Source organism: Saimiri boliviensis, chromosome 9 (genome assembly GCF_048565385.1).
Source record: "Saimiri boliviensis isolate mSaiBol1 chromosome 9, mSaiBol1.pri, whole genome shotgun sequence".
NCBI lineage: Eukaryota > Metazoa > Chordata > Mammalia > Primates > Cebidae > Saimiri > Saimiri boliviensis.
The window spans coordinates 77,188,501-77,213,272 of record NC_133457.1 but is presented as its reverse complement, the minus strand read 5'-3'; the positions used below and the strand labels follow the sequence as shown (position 1 = coordinate 77,213,272).

General features: G+C 40.9%; 1 protein-coding gene across 4 annotated transcripts in view; it reads left to right on the top strand.

Moving 5' to 3' along the window:
* CFAP61 (cilia and flagella associated protein 61) overlaps positions 1–24,772 on the top strand; it is a 294,842-nt gene that overhangs the window by 103,875 nt on the left and 166,195 nt on the right. For all 4 annotated transcript variants that reach the window (XM_010343722.3, XM_074406186.1, XM_074406187.1 and 1 more), the window contains 2 exons: positions 14,373–14,499; positions 19,293–19,370. In XM_010343722.3, the coding sequence (XP_010342024.3) occupies positions 14,373–14,499; positions 19,293–19,370 (205 nt within the window). The remainder of the gene's footprint in view (positions 1–14,372; positions 14,500–19,292; positions 19,371–24,772) is intronic.

The window sequence follows — 24,772 nt, the reverse complement described above, 5'->3', positions numbered from 1 at the left end:
ATTGTTGAGCATGTTTTCATATGCTTATTTGCCAGCTGTATATCTTCTTTGGTGAGGTGTCTATTTAGGTCTTCTGCCATTTTTTAAATGAGTTATTTCTGTTTGAATTTTTTAAAATCATAGGCCAGAAGTGGTGGCTCAAACCTGTAATCCTAGCACTTGGGGAGGCTGAGGCAGGTGGATCACAAGGTCAAGAGTTCAAGACCAGCCTGGCCAAGATGATGAAACTCCATCTCTACTAAAAATACAAAAATTAGCCAGGTGTGGTGGCAGGTGCCTGTATCAGCTACTTGGGAGGCCAAGGCAGGAGAATCACTTGAACCAGGGCGGCAGAGGTGGCAGTGAGCCAAGATCGAGCCACTGTACTCCAGCCTGGGCAACAGAGTGAGATTCCGTATCAAAAAAAAAAAAAAAAAAAAAAAAAAAAGGAAAAGAAAAGAAAAATCAGTGTGTGTGAATTACTGTTGTGTTAGAAAAATGTAGTTAATTTTTTCTGCACAGATTTTAAGTTTTATTATGATTCAAGTAGAATTTTTTAAAATGTACCTTATACTCCACATTCTTAAATGCATTGATGACTTTTTTTCCTTGGAGTTCTCACTCTGAATAATCCAGTTGAATGAAGATGCTGAGATGGAGAGCAATGAGATGACACAGATCTAGGAAAGGGTCGTTGGTCTGGCTGTAGCAGCGGCCTTGTTCTTAGTGGCTTTAATTACATAATTTCTATTCATATTCTTTCAGTCTCTTTTTTACTATGTACATGCATTACTTTTCTTAAAACTAAAATCTAAATCTTTTAAATGATGGGACTTTCCACACTTGTCTGGGAATTACTTTGGTTGCAGTGGGGTCTTGGTTTTCCTTCATAACCTTTTTCAGTGTCAGCTGAAAATTCATTTTCTTGAATCACTTGCATTTACAATTGGAGCACATGAGGTACACCTGTGTTCTTTTCTGAAATATTGGAGACTCACAGACTAAACTAGTTTTTGTGTCTTTAGCAAGTCATGTGTTGTCACAGTTGCCACCTGAGCCCTCATCAGGAACCCTCCTTAAGAGCCTCCACCAGTTTGTCACCAGTGTACCCACCAGCCCACACCAGGTTCCCTGCCTGTACGCTCCTGTAGCTTCTCTGAGTGCCATGGTTGTGCCCATTGCCTTTTCCCATTCAAGAAGCTATGCACGGTCCTGTAAGGGAAGACATCCCTCAAAATCCACACACTTATCACCATTAGGGGATATCCCTTTTGTGTACACGGCAGTGGGCAATTGTTTTCTACAGAAAGCATAGATCTCCTCTTTAATTCTTTAAACTGTATTCTAAGCATAAAAAGCTTTTTAGTGAAACCACACGTTTAATGTTAAAAATGGTAGCTTTGCCTGTCAATATTGCTCAGTTCCTATAGAGAATACAATATCATTCTTCCCTTTGCCTTAAAGTCCACACACTTGCACCCTCTCCAGGAAGCTGATCATGGCTGCAGGAATGGAGGAGAGAAAGGAGGGTAGCCAACCTGAAGAGACTCCTGCAGAGATGAGAAGGGAGAGCAACCCCCGCCCTTACACCCCAGCAATGTTTATATTTAAAAAATAAATCACCTGAGGTCAGAAGTTCGAGACCAGCCTGACCAGCATGGAGAAACCCCATCTCTACTAAAAATACAAAAAAAAAAAAAAAAAAAAGCCGGGCATGGTGGCACATGCCTGTAATTCCAGCTACTCAGGAGGCTGAGGCAGGAGAATCACTTGAACTCAGGAGATGGAGGTTGCAGTGAGCCAAGATCATGCCATTGCACTCCAGCCTGGGCAACGAGAGTGAAACTGTCTCAAAAAAAAAAAAAAAAAAAAGAATGTGCTAACAAATGTATTGGATGGAATTTCTTATCACACAAAATGAAGTTCAGAAATGTGAGAGTGTGAGAGTGGAAGCAGTCTCTAAGAAGACAACCCAGCACCTTGCTGGGTTCCCGGCATTGGTTATCCTGAGATGGCACTGCCTGCACAGAGCCTTTCCTTTCTGCCCCCACATCCCCATGGCATTCATACCAAGATGTTTCCAGTCAGTCCCCTGCACTGGCACCTGCATGTCAGCCAGGGGTGCAGGAGGAGCCAGGGTCTTTTGTAAGTCAGGGCACACTGTGCAGTGATGCTAGGTCACATGCACACTTTGTATCTGTGAGGACTCACACCTGGCTTCTAGAAAGTGAGGCTTTACAAGAGCTTGTCTGTCCCTTAAGAAGTCCACGGGGGTGGGCTGGGTGCATTGCCATCACGGATCATGGCATATTGTTCCTTCTTGCCCCTTAGCACCTGGCTTCCCTTCTCAAGATTCCCTCATTTTACTCGAGGACAGTTTTTTCTTCATATTAGTTCTGCTGCAGATGTGGTCCAGGGATCAGCAGCAGCAGCAGCAGCATTCGCTGAGACTTTGCTAAAATGCCGAATCCCAGGCCCTGCCCCAGGTTTTCTGAATCTGTGTTGCCAAGAAGTACACCAGTTGACTTTCATGCACATTAAAAGTTTGAGAAGCCCTGTAGGTGCTTCTGCTTTTTTATGAATATATCATCTGATAGAAAAGAATTGTGATTTATTACCAAAGAAACTATCATCAGAGTGAACAGAATGGGAGAAGCCTACAGATAACCTACAGAATGGGAGAAAATTTTTTGCAATCTGTCAGCCTGACAAAGGTCTAATATCCAGCATCTATAATAAACTTGAACAAATTTACAAGAATAAAAACCCCGTTAAAAAGTGGCCAAAGGACACAAGCAGATACTTCTCAAAAGAAGACATTAATGCAACCAACAAACATGAAAAAAAGCTCAACAACACTGATCATTAGAGAAATGCAAATCAAAACCACAATGAGATACCATCTCATGCCAGTCAGAATGGTGAATATTAAAAAGTCGATAAACAACAGATGATGGTGAGATTGTGGAGAAATAGGCATGCTTTTATACTGTTGATGGGAATGTAAATTAGTTCAACCATTGTGGAAGACAGCGTGCTGATTCTTCAAAGACCTAGAATCAGAAATACCGTTTGACCCAGCAATCCCATTACTGGGTGTATACCCAGAGGAATATAGATCATTCTGTTATAAAGATGCATGCACACATATGTTCATTGCAGTACCATTCAAAATTGCAAAGACATGGAATTAACCCAAATGCCCATCACTGATAAACCGGATAAAGAAAATGTGGTACCTTGGAATACTATGATACTATGGAATACTACGCAGCCATAAGAAGAATTGAGACCATGTCCTTTGCAGGGACATGGATGGAGCCAGAAGCCATTATCCTCAGCAAACTAAAACAGGAACAGAAAACCAAACACCACATGTTCTTACTTATAATTGGGAGCTGAATGATGAGAATACATGAACACATGTAGGGGTAGGGGGACAACACACGCTGGCACCTGTCAGTGGGGGGCCAAGGGGAGGGAAAGCATCAGGATAAGTAACTAATGCATGCTGGGCTTAATACCTAGGGGACGGCTTGACAGGTGCAGCAAACCACCATGGCACATGTTCGCCTATGTAGCAAACCTGCACGTCCTGGATATGGATCCCAGAACTTAAAATAGAATTAATTTTTTTTAAAAAGAAAAGAATTGTGATTTATCTGTCTTCTGAATATAGATTTTCTATAAAACATATGTCATACCTACTTTACTTTTTATTTTTATTTCTTTTTCTAGCCAAGTTTAGAAGTTTAAAGGCCACACCTACTTTAAACCGTTCATGATCTAATAATTTTTTGGTACTGTTGAGTTTTTAAGTTCCTTCTATATATAACTATAACCATTTGGTTAGATTTATAAGAATATGTGGACTATAATAGTTTTACATATTTTTTTCTATTTATACCAAGTAATGTTTTAATTTCTCTTGCTTGTTTCTAGTTCCTTGCCCTTTTTTTCATGCACACCTTCCACCTGTGTTTTTCTAAAACCATTTTTTACATTTCAAAATTTAGTTTAACAATGAGAATTCTTTCAGTTGGAAAGGAAAGAAAAACCAGTGCAGACTAGCTTCCACGGTAGGATGTATACTGGCTCACAGAAGCAGGAGGTCTGTCTGGAGATTGGCAGGGCTATAGGGTTTGTACAGGGTCTTGGTTTCTTTCCTTTCTTCCACTCTCCCTCCATCCTGAAATTAACGTCTGTCACATTGATAAATGGCCACTGGGTTCTGGGGTGCAGGAGGAGAGTGCTGGCTGATATCGGTTTTCCTTCCCAAAGGTCCCAGCAAACCCCCTTCATTCATCCAGTAAAATCCGTAACACTGACTGCATACGTGTGTCAGCCCTATTCCAGGTGCTGGGGAAACAGAAATGACACAAACAGAATCCTGGCGCACATGGGGGGCCTGCATTCTAGACAGTGGAGAAAGACATCAAGGAAAGAGATTAAATGCACAGTATATAGGCACCGAGGGTGAACGTGAAGAGTATAGCAGGTGCAGAGAGGGGATCAGAAGTGCCAAGTGGGATAGGGGCTGCCATTTTGCCTAGGGTGACAAGAAGGGTGGCCATGAGTAAAGACCTGAAGGAGGTCAGGAAGAGCCACTTGGGCATGGTGAGGGCACAGGTCCTCCACACCTACTCTTTAAAAATGTATCATGTTCTTCTATTTTTCGCTTCACTTCTCTTGACTTTTGAGATGATTTGTTTCTGCTCTTAAGTTTGGTTACTTTAAATTTCATGACCTCGTGTTCTGGTCCTCTGCCTAATTTTGTCCTTCTTCCCTTGGGAAATTATATTTGTGTCTGTCATCTGCCCTCTGGCTGTGCTGGTGAGCACTGGGACAAATTATTCATTCAGTTGTTAGATGGCTACCTCTTCTGTCAACAGATTCCACGCCCAGGTTCCCTCTCCTTTTGTTTAGTGGCTACAGGTCTTTGAGATGAGAACATTTCCTAATGTTTATTTTAACTTGCACTTTAATTGTGGATAAATGAAATGCTTTCTCTCTGATACATTTACTTCATATATTAATCTCTAGGATATTTCCAAACTTAATATGGAGTGAGTGTGTGCTAAGATGACTCTCTTTCTATTTCCACTGCTTGCTCATTCTTGACCTACCCACTGGCTTTTCTGTCCTCTTGTTTATTCATTAGTAGAGAACACATTTAGGTGAATTGGTCACCCACTCTGTCTTGCCACCCTTTCACATGATGCTTTTCTGAAATTTGACATTTTAAATGTGGGGAAACATTCCAGATGTATTCGGCTAACCAGTATTTATTGTGCTAGGAATTATTTTTTATAAATATTTACTGCTGAGTTAGATCGTACAACCATCAACTTGGCTCAGTAAATAAAATGCCTTTAGGTAGTTGTCCTTTAAGTGATTCCTCCCTCAGCATTTCTGTTTTCTTTGCCTTTCTATGGGTAGCTCACACAGAAGGTTACCATTGTACCTGTTTCAGGCCCGTGTTATTGTGGAGAGTGTTTTAACATCATTAATCCTTAGCCCCTTCTGCTTTTAATAAGCCTCCTTGAACAGAACCCAATAGAAACTTCATTTTTAATTTTGTGGGTTTTGTTTTATTTATTTGTTTGTTTGTTTTTGGTTTAAACTGGAATACTAATGACTATCACATTGTTTTATGATTCTTTTATAAAGATCACTCCTTTGGAATTCAGAAAGACTCAGATTACTTTTTCTTCTCTCTGTCATTTCATTTTTGTTTGCTGGTATCAAAAAAATTGCCCTGTTTTCTGCGAGATATAAAGGGCATCCAAATAGGAAGAGAGGAAGTAAAAATATCCCTTTTCGCAGATGACGTTATCCTATATCTTGAAAGTCTCATAATCTCTGCCCCAAAGCTCCTTAAGCTGATAAACAACTTCAGCAAAGTCTCAGGATACAAAATCAATATGCCAAAATCACTAATATTCCTATATGCCAACCACAGTCAAGCTGAGAGTCAAATCAGAATGCAATCCCTTTCACAGTTGCCACAAAAAATGAATAATATACCTAGGAATACACCTAACCAATGAGAGATGAAAGATCTCTACAAGGAGAGCTGCAAAACTGCTCAAAGAACTTGGAGATGATACAAACAAACGGAAAAACATTCCAAGCTCATGGATAGAAAGAATCAATGTTATTAAAATGACTATACTGCCCAAAGCAATTTATATATTCAACACTATTCCTATTAAACTACCATTGACATTCTTCATGGAACTAGAAAAAACTATTTTAAACTTCATATGGACCTGAAAAAGAGCCAGCTAAGGCAATCCTAAGCAAAAAGAACAAAGCTAGAAGCATCACTTTACAATAATTCTAAGGACATCTACACATATATGTTCATTGCAGCACTATTCACAATAGCAAAGACATGGAACCAACCTAAATGCCCATTAATGGTAGACTGGATAAAGAAAATGTGGTACATACACACCATGGAATACTAGGCAGCCATAAAAAGAATCAGATCCTCTCCTTTTCAGGAACATGGATGGAGCTGGAAGCCATTATCCTTAGCAGACTAATGCAGGAACAAAAAACCAGATACCACACGTTCTCACTTATAAGTGGGTACTAAATAATGAGAACACATGGGCACATAGAGGGGAACAACAGACACTGGGACCTCTCAGAGGGTGGAGGGTGGGAGGAGGGAGAGGATCAGGAAAAATAACTGATGGGTACTTGGCTTAATACCTGGGTGATGAATAGTCTCTGCAACAAACCCCCATGACACACATTTACCTATATAACCTTCATGTGTACCCCTGAACTTAAAGTTCATGAGTATATATATATATATGTGTGTGTGTGTGTATATATATATATGTATATATGTGTGTATACATATATATGTGTATATATGTATTCATATAAGCATATACATATATGTATATATGTATATGTTAATATATGTATATATACATGTATATATATACACATACACATATATATATACACACACACACCTTTTGACTTGTGTATGTGTGTGTGTATATACATACACATAACCTTGTAAACGTCTAAAACAATTCATTCACTCAATTTGGGATTGAAAAGTTGTGTTAAATCTTTTCCCTTCTATTTTTATATGTGATTTTCTACTTTATTGTGTGTGTCATCTGATTAAATACTACAAACTTTGATCCTTGAGGTCAGAGTCAGCCCAAAACGGGGAGAAGCAAACCTCTTGTTAAGCAGGTGACGCAGACTGCAAGACTCTCAGGACTCAAGAAGGGGCCAGCGGGCGGAGCTTCATTATTTCTTCTGAGAGGTGTCATTTCCGGAAGACTAACAGATTCGGGCATTCAGGTACATCAGAGAGAGAAAGTGTAAGAGAGAGGTGACCTAGGGAGGTAAAGCCTTAGGAAGCAAGACCCTCCAGAGACCTTTCGTTTTCTGTGGATGGAAGAAGCCATATGGATGGTTAATGAAAAACAAAGCTGATCTCCCTCACTGATTCAAGATGGCTTTAGAACCAAGCTTGCACCCTTGGGAAAAGAACACTAAACCTTTCCGGTTACTGAATACACATTTGCTTCTGGGAAGGACGGGCAAAGTGGTATACGGAACAGATAGAGGGAGGTGGGAGTGTTCTCCTTCCTGGCTACAGGCCGTGGGACTGAACAAAGGGAGCCACCATAATGGCTAAAAAGAAAGAAGCAACTTCCTATTTTTTTTTTTTCCTTGAGATGGAGTTTCGCTGTTGTTACCCAGACTGGAGTGCAATGGCACGATCTCGGCTCACCGCAACCTCCGCCTCCTGGATTCAAGCAATTCTGCCCCAGCCTCCTGAGTAGCTGGGACTACAGGCACGTACCACCATGCCCAGCTAATTTTTGTATTTTTAGTAGAGACGGGGTTTCACCTTGTTGACCAGGATGGTCTTGATCTCTTAACCTCGTGATCCACCCGCCTCGGCCTCCCAAAGTGCTGGAATTAATAGGCGTGAGCCACCGTGCCGGCCACAACTTCCTATTTGAAACTTGCAGAGAGCTGAAAGTAGGGCCACTTTAGGTGCATCCAATGAGCCACCGTCTTCTGTGGTCCTGCCAGGCCTAAGTCTGCACATAATCATGGAAGTGGACTTTGTTTTATTGGATATTTATTTAGCAAATTTAAAGTTCATTCCACAGAAGGTTTTGGTATCATTTTACAGACCCTCAGTGACTAAATCTTTATGATTTATCTGAGAACAGGGTAAGAATTAAAGATAACTGCTTGATAATTTGATCATAAATCCTGCTGGTATGGATGACATCATATATATTTTGAGATCCATGTCATTTTAACTGAGGAATTTAATTAATGTTTTTTGTTGAAAATAAAATAGTATGCATCCTTACAACTTTGTCTTAAAATCATTGTATTTTTCAAAGGGCTTTCTCTAGCAAAAACATAGATGAAGGTCTCGATAAAAATTGATCCACTTCTAACGTCATGTACATTATTTAAAACTTCAAAGAATTTCAGAATTATTTCTGAGAATATCCTCTCGAGTCAGTATCAGTTCAGCTCCATGAGAGCAGAAACTGGACTGTCTGGTTCCCTGATATATCCCCAGCACCCAGAACAGCAGAGCACACAGCAGGTGTTTAATAAATATTTGTGATGGACTGAATGAATCATTCTTAATGAATCAATTTTTCACGGATTTTAAGGAACTATGTCTTAGGAGTTTATTTCTTACATTTATTCATTTTTCACTTTTTCATACCAATTGCTATATAGAAGCAATTGGGACACATTCTTGTCCTAAGCTACATGAATATTTCCTTTGTACTGGAAATACCCATGTAGCAACAAATATGTGTCCCATTTTCGTTTATTTGTTGGTTTGTTTTTTGCTATGAGAATGCCTTATTAGGCAAAACCACATGCTATGGAAATGCTTTAAAATGCAACAGGAGGGCCGTGCACAGTGCCTCATGCCTGTAATCCCAGCACTTTGGGAGGCCAAGGAGGGTGGATCATGAGGTGAGGAGATCGAGACCATTCTGGCTAACACAGTGAAACCCCGTTTCTTGTAAAAAATACAAAAAATTAGCCAGATTTGGTGGCACACACCTGTAGTCGCGGCTACTCAGGACGCTGAGGCAAGAGAATTGCTTGAACCCAGAAAGTGGATGTCGCTGTGAGCAGAGATCTTGCCACTGCACTCCAGCCTGGGCAACAGAGCAAGACCCCATCTCAAAAAATAAATAAATAAATAAACTAAAAAAAGACAATGGGAGGAGATGTGAAGATACAAAGAACAAATGCATAGTGACACGTGGCTATCAGAACACACTAAGTATAGAATCCACACCGCTTCCACCTTTTACCCAGAAAAGGAAGGATCTAGGCCACCTCATGCTCATGCCCCCCACATCTCATTCTAGTTAAAGCCAAAACAAACAGGCTGCTATTCTCAGCACCCAACGTGGAAGGAATAGCATGTATACCAGCCACCTTGTCTCAAAGCAAGGTGGCTTTTTAAAGTCTGCCAAAAAAAAAAAAAGGTCACTGATGGAATAAGCCCTACATTCTGCTTTCTTTTTTTGGGAGACAGTCTCAGTCTTTTGCCCAGGTTGGAGTGCAGTGGTACAATTTCGACTCATTACATCCTCTGCCTCCTGGGTTCTGGGTTCAAGTGATTCTAGTGCCTTGGCCAACCAAGTAGCTGGGATTACAGGCGTGAACCGTCATGCACAGCTAACTTTTGTATTGTTAGGAGAAATGGCGTTTTGCCAGGTTGGCTGGCTGGGCTTGAACTCCTGGTCTCAAGTGATCCTCCTGCCTCGACCTCCCAAAGTCCTGGGAGTACAGGTATGAACAACCCTACACAGCCAGCCTACATTCTGCTTTTCGAGCTGAGTAAAACCCTTTTGGGAAATATCTCTCAGAAGCAAATATAGGCATAGAGCACAGCCCTGTGCAGTAGGAACACAGTGTGAGCCACTTGTGTGATTTTAGATTTTTGAATAGCCACACTAATTTAAAAATCAGAAAGTAGGTAAAATTAATTGTAATATTTATTTCTTATTTAACCCATTATATCCAAAATACTGTTTCAACATGTAATCGATATTTAAAAAGCACAAATGATATACTTTATATTCCTTTTTTGTACCATGTCTTCACAATTCAGTGAATATTTTATTCTTACAGCACATTCCAATTCTGAGTACCACATTTCAAGTGTACAGGCTCCTGTACTGGACAGTGTCATTTTAGAGGAGGGCACAAACATACTGCCATTGCTTGTTCCTCCTCCTGAAATTCTAGGAACAAATGAAAGTTCTAAAATATTGCTCTTCGGTGAATATGAATAGCAGAGATGAATGCAACAGTACATTTCCATGGACAGACTGGTGAAACAATGTTTGCAGTTTTCTGCTACTTTGCAGGAAGATAATCCCACGTCCCACTGAACATTTATTGGGTACCACTATAGACTAGGAAAAGCCCTGGCCTTTTAGAATGGTCTGAGCTTCAAGCCTTGCTGAGAGAAGATGTCCACTTACTCTCAGTTTTCTGCCTAGTCTCCAGCAACATTATAACTCAGTTGTACTATTTATTATATGTAACAAGTATGGGGAAGCTCTCTGGCCATCTCCATGCAAGCTTCATGATTTGTTCACTTAACAGCTATTTATTGAGCGTCTACCATGTGCCAGGCATTGCTCTAGCCATGAGGTGGCAGCAGTGAGCAAATAGACCAACAATCCCATCTTGGTCAAGTTTTATTCTAGTGGAAGGAGACAAACAGTGAAAAACAAAGAGAAAGTAGGAAGCGCTGTTGAGAAAAATAGAACAAGGAATGAGGATGGAAGATGAGGGTCCAAATTTTAAACAGGAGGTCAGGGTCAGGGAGGGTGTTACTGAGAGAGGGAAGTTTCAGGGAAGACTCAATGCTGAGGTGAGGGAACAGGCTCATAGATTTGCTGGAGGAGAATTCCAGATAAGGAACTTCTGATGAGGTGGGAACTTCCTCAGGTAGGAACTTCTGATGAGGTGGGAACTTCCTCAGGTAGGAACTTCTGATGAGGTGGGAACTTCTGATGACAGAGGAACTTCTGATGAGGTAGGACCTTCCTTAGGTAGGAACTTCTGATGAGGTAGGACCTTCCTCAGGTAGGAACTACTAATGTAACTTCTGATGAGTTAAGAACTTCTGATGAGGTAGGAACTACTGTTGAGGTAGGAACTTCTGATGAGTTAGGAGCTTCCTCAGGTAGGAACTTCTGATGAGGGACTATGTCTGGCATGTTTGAGGGACAGCACAGTGGCCTTTGCAGGAGAACAGGGAAAGCAAGAAGTCAACTATCTGGCGATGAGTCAGGGCATGCAGCAGTCCCAGAAGGAGGGAACAGGGAAAGAGGCTGTGGTCATGGGGAGGGGAGGAGGGAGTTCTCAGCCGCTGCAGAACTTTGGCTTTTACTGGGATTGCAAGCTTATGCTTATCAGTACAGCAAAATTCTGGTAATTATTAGGCCCCCTGCTGAATCATGTTCATTTAATGAAGCTCACATATTATAATCTTATGTATCTTTATGCATTTTAAAACATTCTGAGAGGGGCTGTACACATAAAAGAGGTAAAGGACCTCTTTTCTCTATTAAGAGAAAATAGAACTCAAATCTCTGTTACTGGGATTTGAGTAGGAGAGTCTTGTGATCTGACTTAACATTTGATAAGCATCACTCTGGCAAATTGGTGGAGGATGGCTTGTCAGGGACAATGGCAGAAACATGGAGCGACACTAGGATGCCATTCTAACAACCCAGGAGAGAGGTGGTGGAGGCCAGACTAGCAGTGGAGGTCTTGAGAAGTTGTTCCATTCTTAGATGCATTTTGAAAGTAGAGCCAGCCCAAAGTTGGGCTGAAAGAGAGGTGTGCAAGAAAGCAGGTGAAGCTGAAGGTCTGGGCCTGATCCACTGGAAGGATGGAGCTGGGTGAAGGGCTTTGGAATGGAAACAGTGAGATGACACTTAGACAGCCAAGTCTTTTCATTTGGGGGATGTCGTGTGCTTTAGCTTAAGTTCATCCAGATCTTCCACAGTATCTTAAATCTGTTGTCTGACACCAGTTTCTGAGGGAGGCATATTAAACTCTACCAGTGTGATGGTGAACTTCAAACTCTTCTCATAACCCTGTCCATTTTGTGCTTCAGTATCCTGAAGCTGTATTGTTAGACACCTACAGATACGGTATTGTTTCTTCTTCCTAGTGAACTTTTACTGCTATTATCAAATAAAGACCTTTTTCTCATAATGATTTTTGCCTTAAGATCTAGTTTGTCTGATATTTATACAGCTATGCCAGCTTATTTTTTTTGCTATTAGTTGCCATTCCCTTTTCCTTTCAGTTTTTTAGGCGTTATATGTATTTTCATAGCAGCTTTATTGAGATGTAATTCACATGCCATACAGTTTACCCACTTCAAGTGTAGAATTCAGTGGTTTGTAGTAGAGCTACAGCATTGTGCAATCATCACCTCTATCTGCTCCTAAAACATTTGTATCACCCAAAGGACACTCTGTGCCTATCAAGCTGTCACTCCACTTTCTATCACTATATATCTGCCTATTCTGGACATTTCATATAAATGGAATTACACAACACGTGGCCTTTTGTATAGTGTTTCTCTCACATAGCACAATGTTTTTCAAGTTCATGCATGTTGGAGTATGTGTCGGTACTTTATTTTCTTTTATGGCTGAATAGTTTTCTGTTGCATGTATAAACCATACTCTTTATCCATTAATCAGTTGATATGCATTTGGGTTGTTTTCTTTTGGGCTATTGTGAATAATGCTGCTATGAACATTCATGTAATTCATGTACAGGTTTTGTGTAGATATATGTTTTTAATCCTCTTGAGTATTTTTCTAGTGCTTTTGTGGTCTTGTTTGTTACATTTACATTTTTCATCCATTAAACTAGATTTTGGTTTAAGGTGGTCATATAACAACCAAGTTCTTACCTTTCATTTAAAATTGCTCATTAACATTGTTAAGATGATATTAACTGTTATATTTTTACCAGTTAAATATAGATATTGGTCTTTGCAAATATGATACTTTGTTTGTAATATGGAAGCATGTATTGCAATTTAAGTTCAGATATTCACTACAGTTAAAAGTTGAATAGATTAGGATATTTTATTGTATCACCATGAGGCATTGTCATTGTCATTTATGTCATTTATGTCATTGTCATTGAATGGCATTGAATGGTATTGTCATTGAATGGCATTGAATGGTATTGTCATTGAATGGCATTGAATGGCATTGTCATTTATGTAATTTATGGCATTGTCATAAATACCCTAGCAACTGAAGAGAATTCACTAAAAGGCCAGCTACATAATATGTATGTAGGACCCAATACAAAATGAAAATACGAAGCTCTGATCTAGGGTAGGGCAGTCAGTCTTTCCTTCCCGTGAGCTCCAACCCCATGCCAAACAGGCATCCAACCAAGGGCCTGCAACCTCTGCAGCAGGATGCACTAAACACCTGGGTGGGGAATGGGTAGGAGGTCCACACTGAACTGCCATGGCACTGCCTGCCCAGGCTGGGGACAGCCACCCCCTTGGTCTGACCAGAGACTCCATGGATTATGTACCCGACTTATGAGCCTCTCTGTACCCTTGTCCAGGAACCTCACTGGGTGTTGGCTGAACAGGAGCTTCCCCAAGCAATGCAACCAAAGTCACCCCTGGCAGAAGGAGGAGGCAGCCTTTGTGAGGCAGGAATGGGGAGGCTCTCTAGGGCCCAGGATGCCAGGGGCAGGGAACGGGTAGGAGAAAACCATCATGGAGAGACCGTGGGGAGCACATGTGTGCAGAGGCTCCAAGGCGCCTGATATGCTCCATTGTGTCACTCAATTTCACTTAAAAACATGAAGTCAAAGATAAAATTATTAAGATTTTTTTAACAATGGCCTCAGGGCAATAAATTCTGAGTGTGAGGCTCTGAAAGCTCACAGCCCTGTGCTGTTCCCTGGGTCCCACGCTCATGAAGCCAGCTGTGGTGCAATGTGACTTCTTCCTAATGTAATTGAAAAATTTGAAGAATTTTGACTCTGTGTATATAAGGCATAGTGCTATTTTAAATTAAATGTATTTAAAATATCTCTGTGTTGTCTTTGGTTAATGGCGTTATCAGTGATGTTTACCTTATTCTTCACACTTTTTTGTGTCTCAGGTTTCTACAATGACATGAATTACTTTTATAATTACTCAAACCCCAATGTGATATAAACATACTTTGCTGGATATTATTTTATATAAATGTGATATGTTACAATTTTGTCTCCATGGTGGGGGGGAATACATATTTAGTACTTTAACTTAAAAATATATTCCTCTCCTTATCCAGGTCCATTAACATAAGATTTGCCACTCTCTTGGATACTCCTGGTGTGGAAAATCTTGTCAGCACCCTCATGTTGAATAAAAACATATTGGAGGACTTAGCCCATTACAACAAGGCTCACAAAGACCCTGTAAGTAGCCAACGTGACCAGACCTCAGGATATGGGGCCATTATGATGACTCATGTAGATTCAGCCCTGAAGCTTCCTTGGATCTGAGTTGGAAAATCCTATGGCGGCAGGCAGTGGAAGTAGAGTTAGGATATGGGAGCAGGAAGAGAAAACCATGGAGCTTAAGGAAGTGAGACCATTCTCACTGGGACCTTCCCCACCTGCAGAGGGATCTGACACCCTAAATCCTTCTCATGGAGATAGAAAATTTGGACTTGATACAGACAATATTTCAAAATGAGACAGATCCTAGTCTTTGGGATAGGCAGATACAGTATGACTGTGGTTAGGGAGGGGGAGTTTAGGAATCCATGGTATCTGGTGCCCACTTCAGCAGCACTGGGTACCAGATTGAGGGTAGTGGGACCCTATTTGAGCCTATTGGATGATGAGTCTGACCAGACCCTTTTGTTGAGTTGGCTGCAGGATTGCATGGGCTGGGAAAGACCCTGCATGATAAATGTTGGCTTCTCTTTCTAGTATAGTAACACGTGTGTGCTATGGCAAAAGTCAGGGTTGTGGCAGTCTGTAGGTTAACACTGCTATCTTAAGGGCCACGCCAGTTAATCTAACTGCACATGCAAAGATGCAGATAGCTCAAGAATATTGTGCCTCGTCACTTTTCTGATACATTTTATTATGAAAAAAAATTATTGGAGTGTAACCAATGAACAGTGTGATCAATTTCACGATTTGCCTATACCATGTAACCAGCACATGTTTTAAGAAACAGCCTAACCGCAGCCTGCTGGAAGTACCCCAGTGCCTCTACTTGGGCCTTTCCCTGAGTTAATACCACCTTGACTTCTAAGATCAGAGATTGGCTATGCCTAGTTTTGAACTCTGCATAAATGGAATCATACAGTTTGTTTTCTGATACCAATTTTATTTTGCTCAGCAATATGTTTGTAAAAGTTACTCGAATTATAGCATGAAGTATTTCATGATGTGAATATACCACCATTTATTTCTTCATTCTACTATTGAGGTCATTTGGGGAATTCCAGTTATTGGGTCTTTTGGAAAAAAAAAAAAAAACTTTTAGTAAATTTGTAAGTCATCAGGAGGGAGACACCGAACACCTAAACATCATGACTTATACACAAGTGTTTACTCTTTATAAAGGCATCGAACCAAACTAAAGTGAAACTTCCCTTCAGCACATGGTTTTTGTTTTTATTTGTCTTGGACTCTTTGTTTCTTCATTTTTGCTTCTTCCCTCATGGCCCCTCTAAGTGGTATGAGCTTGAGTCCTGCTTCTCAAAGTGTTGTCTAAGTGTCTAAGGAACCTTGGGGGTCTCCGAAACATGAATTTTCTGGGGGTCTGCAAGGTAAAAACTGTTTTATTCGTATTTCACTGTATTGAGATCTGTACTTACAATGCAAAAGCAATGGTGGGTGAAGCTGATGCCAAGCAGAGTGGCTCAGGGAAGTGGCAGCAAACGCCCTAGTGGTCCTGGTGTTCTTTACCATTGTCCCAGCAACTACAGATGAAGAGCGAACCACAGTGGAATATCCCTGCGCACCTATCAGAATGACTAAAACAAAAAGTAGTGATGCCACTAGCCGCTAAATGCTGATGAGGACCTGGGGAAACCGGGTCTCTAGTGTTGCTGCTGGGAATGTAGAATGGGGTGGCCACTCTGGAAAACATTTTGGCTGTTTATTTTTCTTTCTTTATTTTGAGACGGAGTCTCGCTCTTGTTGCCCAGACTGGAGTGCAATGGCACGAACTCACCTCACTGCAACCTCCGTCTCCTGGATTCAGTCAATTCTCCTACCTCAGCCTCCTGAGTAGCTGGAATTACAGGTGCCCACCTTGTTAGGGGATACTGAACAAAATGCACAAGAAATTTCTGTTTTATTTATTACACTGAATGTAAATCTACAAGTATGTCAATTAAAGAAAATGAAAATGAAAAGCCAGTTTCACTAAGGAATATCCTTGAAGAAGCAGTAAAATTATCAACTTTATTAAATCTCAACCCTGAGGCCAGGTGTGGTGGGTCACATCTGCAATCCTAGCACTTTGGGAGTCCAAAGTGGGTCTTGAAGCCAGGAGTTCAAGACCCACCTGGGCAACATGGTGTAACCTCATCTCTACTAAAAATATGAAAATTAGCTGAGCATGGTGGGGCACACCTGTAGTCCCAGCTGCTTGGGAGGCTGAGGCACAAGAATTACTTGAACCCAGCAAGTGGAAGTTGCAATGGGCAGAGATGGCGCCACTGCACTCCAACCTGATTGACAGAGCAATATGCTGTCTCCTCGCAACCAAAAAAAAAAAAAAAAATCTCCACCCTTAGTATTCTGTGTGGCAAAGTGAGAAGTGCACTTGAAGCACTTCTGCAGTATCCTGAAGCATGTTGACTATTTCAGGGAAAAGCATTTCTGCAATTATTTTGAGTTGTATGTGGAACCAGCCACCATTTTCATGGAACACCACTTTTACTTGAAAGAACAACTGGCAGACAAAATAAGGTTTTCTGGACTTGGATAGTTGGCAGACATTTTCTTAAAAATGAATGAGGTAGAGCCTGTCACTCCAAGAAAACAACTGCTAGCATTTGTCCTTTCTGATAAAATCCAAGCTTTTAAGGAAAAAAAGAAAATAGACTTTAAGGAAACCAGTAGCTACCATCATGAGCTTGGCCCCTTCCCAAAACTTAAATAATGTTTTCTGATGAAACCGGTGGTGCTATTAACAAATTTGGTGTTTTGATATTTTGTAATAGAATGGGTCAATGCTTGCCATTTCGGGAGGGCAAGGCAGGTGGATAATTTGAGGTCAGGAGTTGGAGACCAGGCTGGCCAACACGGGAAAACCTGTCTCTACTGAAAATACAGAAATTAGCCAGGCATGGTGGCGCATGCCTGCAATCTCCGCTATTCAGAAGGGTGAGGCAGGAGAATTGCTTGAACTCCGGAGGTGGAGGTTGCAGTGAGCCGAGAATGTGCCATTGCACTCTAGCCTGGGTAACGAGCGAAACTCCGTCTCAAAAAAAAAAAAGGTAGAATAGGTCAACACTTGGAAAGTCTGCATAGCATTGTGAGCCATTCTTTTCTAGGTACACAATGCATGCTGTTATAAAAACATGCTTAAGTAAAATATTCACTCATAGGGAAAAACAGACCAGTGAATATTAATACTGTATGTTAGTATATAAAAAGTTCAGTGATACAGTTTTTAGATTCCACATTGCAACGAATCTTTAAAATGCTACCACTTGTTGACTTTTGGTGGAGCATCAAAGAAGAATACCCACAATTGGCTGAAAAGATAATTTAAATACTTCTCCTTTTTCCAGCTACATATGGTTGTGAAGTCAGATTTTTTTCATATGTTTCAACCAAAACAGCATATTGAAAGAGACTGCATGCAGAAGCAGACACAAGAATCCAGCTGTCTTCTATTAAGCCAGACATTAAAGAGATTTGCAAAAATATAAAATAATGCCTTTGGGAGGCCAGGATGGGCAGATCACCTGACGTCAGGAGTTTGAGACCACCCTGGCCAACATGGCGAAACTCCATCTCTACTAAAAATACAAAAATTAGCTGGGCATAGTCGCGGGTGCCAGTAATCCAGCTACTCGGGAGGCTGAGGCAGGAGAATTACTTGAACCCAGAGAGGCAGAGGTTGCAGTGAGCTGCGATCACACCACTGCCCTCAACCCTGGGCAACAGAGTAAGATGCCATCTCAAATAAATAAATAAAATAATGCCATTCTTGACATATTTTTGGGAAAATATAATTTTTTTATAGTAAGATGCCATCTCAAATAAATATAATTTTTTATAGTAAGACACCATCTCAAATAAATAAATAAAATAAAATAATGCCATTCTTGACGTATTTTTTGGGAAAATATTATTTTTTATGAAATTTATAATTATTTTTCATGAAAAATAATTATATTAACATGCAATGTATTGTTATTTTAAAATGAATTAGTAAACAGGTTTAAATTTTGTTTTATTAATAAAATGAAAATTAATAAATGTATGCAAACTTTTTTGTTTTAATTTCTAATACAGAAAATACTGACTGATATTCACATGTAAACCAGAACCCTCTAGACTTGTCTGTGCACAGGGGTCATGAGATTATAAAATTTGAGCACCATTGATACAGAGGTCAAGAAAGCAGATTCTGAATAAAAGGGCCTGGGATTTGAATGTTAGCTCCGTTGCTTACCATCTGGAGATCTTGGCCAGTTCGCCACGCATGCCTTGTTTTCTCGTAAATAAATATAATAATATCACAGCCTGACGCAGTGGCTCATGCCTGTAATCCTAACACTAGGAGGCTGAGGCAGGCGGATCACCTGAGGCCAGGAGTTCGAGACCAGCCTGGCCAACATGGTGAAACCCTGTCTACTAAAAATACAAAAAATTAGCAGGGCATGGTGGTGGGTGCCTGTAATCCAAGCTTCTAGGGAGGCTGAGGCAGAAGAATCACTTGAATCCAGGAGCTGGAGGCTGCAGTGAAGCCGAGATCATGCCATTACACTCCAGCCTGGGCAACAACAGTGAAACTCCATCTCAAATGATAATAGCATCTCATAGGGTTGATGTGAGGACCAGTGGACACAGGGAGGGCATTTAACTTGCTACCTGACCCAAAGTAAGAGTTGATAGATATTTGTTCTATTGTTGTTATGTGAATGTGCTTAAGACCCACTGTTGCCTGATTACAAATCCATTCGTAGCTGTATTTTTAAGGGTCTTAAAATATATGCTTATCTTTTCAGGATGGAACACTGCTGCAGGCATTTGTAGCTGAAGTTGCAGAACAAATAGTTGGTATTGCAGTGATCACAAATGAAATGGTAAATTGTGAAGTGGATATTAATTTCTTTGATTGTACCTTGTTTTATCATGAATTAGCCCACAATGCCCCTTAGGAGTTCTATTTTTACTTATTCAATGTGAATGCCTCCTTTTTCTGATGGATATCATCATCATCTGCCTCTATTGCACTTAGAAGATTTGCAATTCTCCATTTTTTTTGCAGTTCAAAATATTTAATATATTACAAAGAATACATACAGACGTTCTCACCCTAAAAACTCAGATAACTTTCTACTGCCTATACATCTGTTAATATATTCCACTGCTCTCCCCAGAGTATAACTACTGTGGTGATACATTTATCCCTCCAGCATTCCTCATTGCACATTATTACATCCATTATGTGTATGTGTGTGTGTGTCAAGTGGAGATGTCATTTTATTTTTTCCCAGTGCACAGCCAGCTATTTCAAAGCATTTATTACTGAATAGTCCATTCTTTGTCTTTTGATTTTAAAACTCTGTTTTTACATTTATTAAATTTCTATATGCCTATGTCTATTTTTAAACTCTGTCCTGTTCCATGGATTTATCTGTTGATACCTATTGCATTATCATGTGCTTTTATATCTAGTAGGGGAGTATTTTCTCATTTGGTGTCTTCTAAATTTGTTTGTTTTTTATTTCTTGACTATTTCCTCTTTCAAACCTTGTGTATTTATTATTAATATAATTTTACCTATACGTGGATTCTATAGAACAATATAGGCAGAATTGACATTAAAATATAGACTCTTCCCTAATGGGTTCGTGGATCATGGTTTTCTATGTTGTTGTTGTTGTTGTTGTTGTTGTTGTTGAACTTTTTGGGTTCTTCAGAAATGTTTTGTGGCTTCATGGGTTTTCTTTGCATCATAATTTTGCTGTATGAGTTTTTGTTTGTCCTGTGGGTCCACTCTCCACCCTTCTCCACCCTGTTCTGTCTCAAGGAGCCTAATTGGCAGGCATAGCATTATGGATGCCTTTGCCTTGGCTTCCCGTTGAGTTTGGTGGATGGAGAGCCCTGACAGAAAGAGGAGGGGACAGTGACGTCAGGTGCCTCAGCCAGCTGATCTCCAGTGAGTTCCCTGACATTTCAAGGCAGCCTCTTCATGGTGCTCTCCTTCTGGATTCCTGTAACCAGCCCTCCTCCCATGCCACCCTCTTAGGGTGGGAATAGCTTGCAGTTGCTTCTGCACAGTCCCTTCTAGTCTCCTTACACCTACCCCATCCTTGTAAATGTTCCCTTTGCCAAAGCCCCCTCCAATTATCCTAATTTGAACATATCATACCATATGTTTCCTGCTGAGACCCTGACCTGACAGTCCTAGACATTGATCATTTATTTCTACGTGTTTTATGACTTCTGTTGGTATTCTGAATATAGACTTTTCCTTGTATTTTCTAAATGTTTGTCTTGTGTATGGGAAAACTATGAGTGTTTGTATTTTGATCTTGTATTCAATCACCTTTCTGAAATTTCTTTGACCTTAGAGAGTTTTTCAGCTGATTCTCTTTCCTGCTGTAGCGTCACTTCCACCATATTCTACTGGTCAGAGCAGTTCGAGGGCATGCTCAGACTCAGGGGCTAGAGGTGGACTTCTCCTCTCAGTGGTAGTGTGGCAGAGTCACTGCAGAAGAGCATGAGGGATGTGGGATGACAGGTACTGTCTTGGTCATCCTCTTAGGATTCTTTGGATAAGAGAACCTGCTACACCTTTTTTTTTTAGCATTTATACCTTTAGTCTTTTTCCAGTTTTAGTGTATGGATAGAACAACCTTGAGTAGTAGTGTTAATAATAGCTGCTTTTCTGGTGTTCTTGATTTTAATGGAATGATTCTATACTTTCCTACATTTAGCATAATAGTTGCTCTAGATTTCTGATAGATATCCCTTATCAAGTAAGGGAAATGTTCTTTTTCTATCTTATTAAAAGTTTTGGCCGGGCACAATGGCTCATGTCTGTAATCCCAGCACTTTGGGAGGCCAAGGCAGGCAGAGCACCTGAGGTTGGTAGTTCAAGACCAGCCTAACCAACATGGAGAAACCCTGTCTTCACTAAAAACACAAAAATTAGCCAGGCTTGGTGGCATATGCCTGTAATCCCAGCTACTTGGGAGGCGGAGGCAGGAGAATCGCTTGAACCTTAAAGGCAAAGAGTGCGGTGATCCGAGATCACACCATTGCACTCCAACCTAGGCAACAAGAGTGAAAGTCTATCTCAAAAAAAAAAAAAAGTTTTTACTACAAATGAGTGTTGAATTTTATCAAATGTGTTTTTGACATTAAGATGTTCACTTTATTTCTTAATTATTTTACACAATTTCAATTTTTTTAGATTTATTCCTCTTTTTGATCCAATAATTCTTGGAGTTAGTTATTCTTTTAGAGATGGTGTTGGGTAGTAGGGTCCCTGAGTTCACATAAATATGAGTTTTCATTGGTCCTCATTTTGTGTACTCATTTGGCTGCGTGTAGAGTTCTCATTTGAATTCTTTCTTTTTTTTTGGAAATGGAGTCTCACTCTGTCACCCAGGCTGGAGTGCAGTGATGCAATCTCACCTCACTGCAGCCTCCACCTCCTGGGTTCAAGTGATTCTCCAGCCTCAGCCTCCTGTAGCTGGGATTACAGGCATGTGCCACCACACCCAGCTAATTTTTGTATTTTTAGTAGAGATGGGGTTTCACCATATTGGCCAGGCTGGTCTTGAACTCCTGACCTCAGGTGATCTGCCCCACTAGGCCTCCCAAAGTGCTGGCATTACAGGTGTGAGCCACCTGCTCCTGGCCTCATTCTAATTATTTCTCATCAGAATGATGAAGTTTGCCCTCTCATTGTCTTCCAGTATCCAATGTTGTTGGTAAATGTAATCTGATACCAACCTGATTGTTGATCCTTTATAAATAAATGTGTGTTTGCTCTCTTTCTTGAGAATTAAATTTTCTTTTTGCCTTTGGAATTCTGAAATTTTGCCAAGAAGCATTTTCTGTCTCTTTCGGCAGTTTTTCTTCTATGATTTCATTAATCATTTCTTCCACTCCATTCTCTCCATTCTCCTTTTCTTAAATTATTTTTTAGGTGGATAGTAGATGTTTTGAATTGATTCTTTAGTGTCTTCAAAATGTTGCATGTTACTCATCATTTTAGATTTCCTCAGTTTGGTCTTCCAAAGCTCTAATTCTTCAGCTGTGTTTATTTTATTACCCAAGTGTTCTATTGGAATCCTCATTTCAGAGTTCATGTATTTATTTGCTAGACCACAGCTTTGAGCCAGGATCGGTGGTAGCTTTTTTTTTTTTTTTTTTTTTTGAGGCAGAGTTCCACTCTTGTTAACCCAGGCTGGAGTGCAATGGAGCGATCTCGGCTCACTGCAACCTCCGCCTCCTGGGTTCAGGCAATTCTCCTGCCTCGGCCTCCCAAGTAGCTGGGATTACAGGCACGCGCCACCATGCCCAGCTAATTTTTTGTATTTTTAGTAGAGACGGGGTTTCACCACGTTGACCAGGATGGTCTCGATCTCTTGACCTCGTGATCCACCTGCCTCGGCCTCCCAAAGTGCTGAGGTTACAGGCATGAGCCACCGTGCCCGGCCGAGTTCATGTATTTAACCTTCAAGTCTCTTTCTTGCTCTCTTATTGTTCCTTTTTGGTACCAGCTTGTTGACTACATGCAAGATCCTTCTTGATCTCTCAGTACACTATGTAGAATTTTTTTTAAAAAAATTCTCTGCTATTTTCTGAATAATTTGTCTTCTCTGTAGTAAGATGTATGTTTCGCTATTCTGGTCTTTTTTTATTTGTCAGTTTTCCTCAAAAGTCTGTCCATGTCATGAGTGAAAGATGAAATGATCAGTTTGGGCAGCTGGCGTGGGTATCCTTGACAGTTCTTGTATGTTTCTCCATGGTGTCTCCCCTGTCACTGGTAGTACTGCTGCCCCCCTGTCTGATTGGGAGGGGATGGCAGTATCTGGCTTCCGCTTATGTATTTGAATGGAGAACCAGCTGGCAGGCAGGGACCCCAGGTGACCCAAGGTAAGAAAGTTTCACCTAGTGGTAGGGTTTTCTTCCAAGGTGAAACTGCCTTACTTTTTTGTCCCCTATTATGCTCTCATTAGTCAAAAAAATAATTTTTGTTGTTGTTATTTTAAGGAATTTGGGATGGAAAGAAAATTAGATTCACATGGCCCATCTGCTGTTTTGAGCTAATAACCTCTGTTGGCTCTTTGATTTTTGTTTTTCAATGATTTCTCAGCTCTATACTTATCACTCATTTTATTTTATAATGAGGGATGCCTCCTTGGTAATTAAAGAAAAGTCTTATAGTATAAAGGCCATTACAGGGTCAATGTAGATTGAAAGGTTGCCAGAACTGCCCTAGGGTACTGCCACTGGCCCAGTTACCCCGGGCTGTGTTTCTTCTGTGCTTTATGACAGAAGCTGGAAAGGCAGGGGACCTTGAGGAGCTTGGCCACAGATGCCACAGTTTTGATGGATTTGCCGGTGCCAGGCTTGCTGATCACAGAACACATCAGGGTTCTTGTATTCTCCAATTTCTGTTCTTGAAAGTATGCTTTTAAAACAAATTTACCATCGAAAACAAGGGGAAATATAAGTTGGTGTTTTGCCACCTGCATATGATTTGATTTTTCCTGTACTTTGGGTGTGTTTACTGCTGCTCTCATCAGGGAGAGTCACACTCACCTGGGAATGCTCTCATCCACCCACACTCCTGACAGCCTGTACTGCTGGGAGGTGACACAGGACAGGCTGGCCCAGGGCACAATTGGCATGAAGGAGATCTGGGATCCCAGTGCAGTGTGGAGACAGAGGGGTACCAGACCCAGCCCATGGAAACAAGAGCAGTGTGCTTGTTGTTTCCTTTACATGGAAAGACACTCACCAGTCCTTTAAATTACCTTCCACTGTAAAAAATATTATACATCAAGGGGGATAGAAGGTTTAAGAAGTACACATGAATATGGCCCAATTATGTGGTTTTATTGTAGGCCAGCCAGCCATATATGCAAAGCATATGACTTGGGGCTAGGCGTGGTGGCCGTAATTCCAGCACTTTGGGAGGCCAAGGCGGGCAGATCACTTAAGGCCAAGAGTTTGAGACCTGCCTGGCCAACATGGTGAGACCCTGTCTCTACTAAAACTACACAAAAATTATCCAGGTGTGGTGGTGGGCGCCTACAATCCCAACTAGTTGGGAGGCTGAGGTGTGAGGATCTCTTGAACCAGGAGGCGAAGGTTGCAGTAAGCAAAGATCGTGCCACTGCACTCCAGCCTGGGTGAGAGAGCAAGACTCTGTTTCAAAACAAAACAAAGTGTGTGACTCGGGGGTGACACATTTCCACACTAACAGGTGAATGGTAACGCATCAGAGAGCACCCGTGGC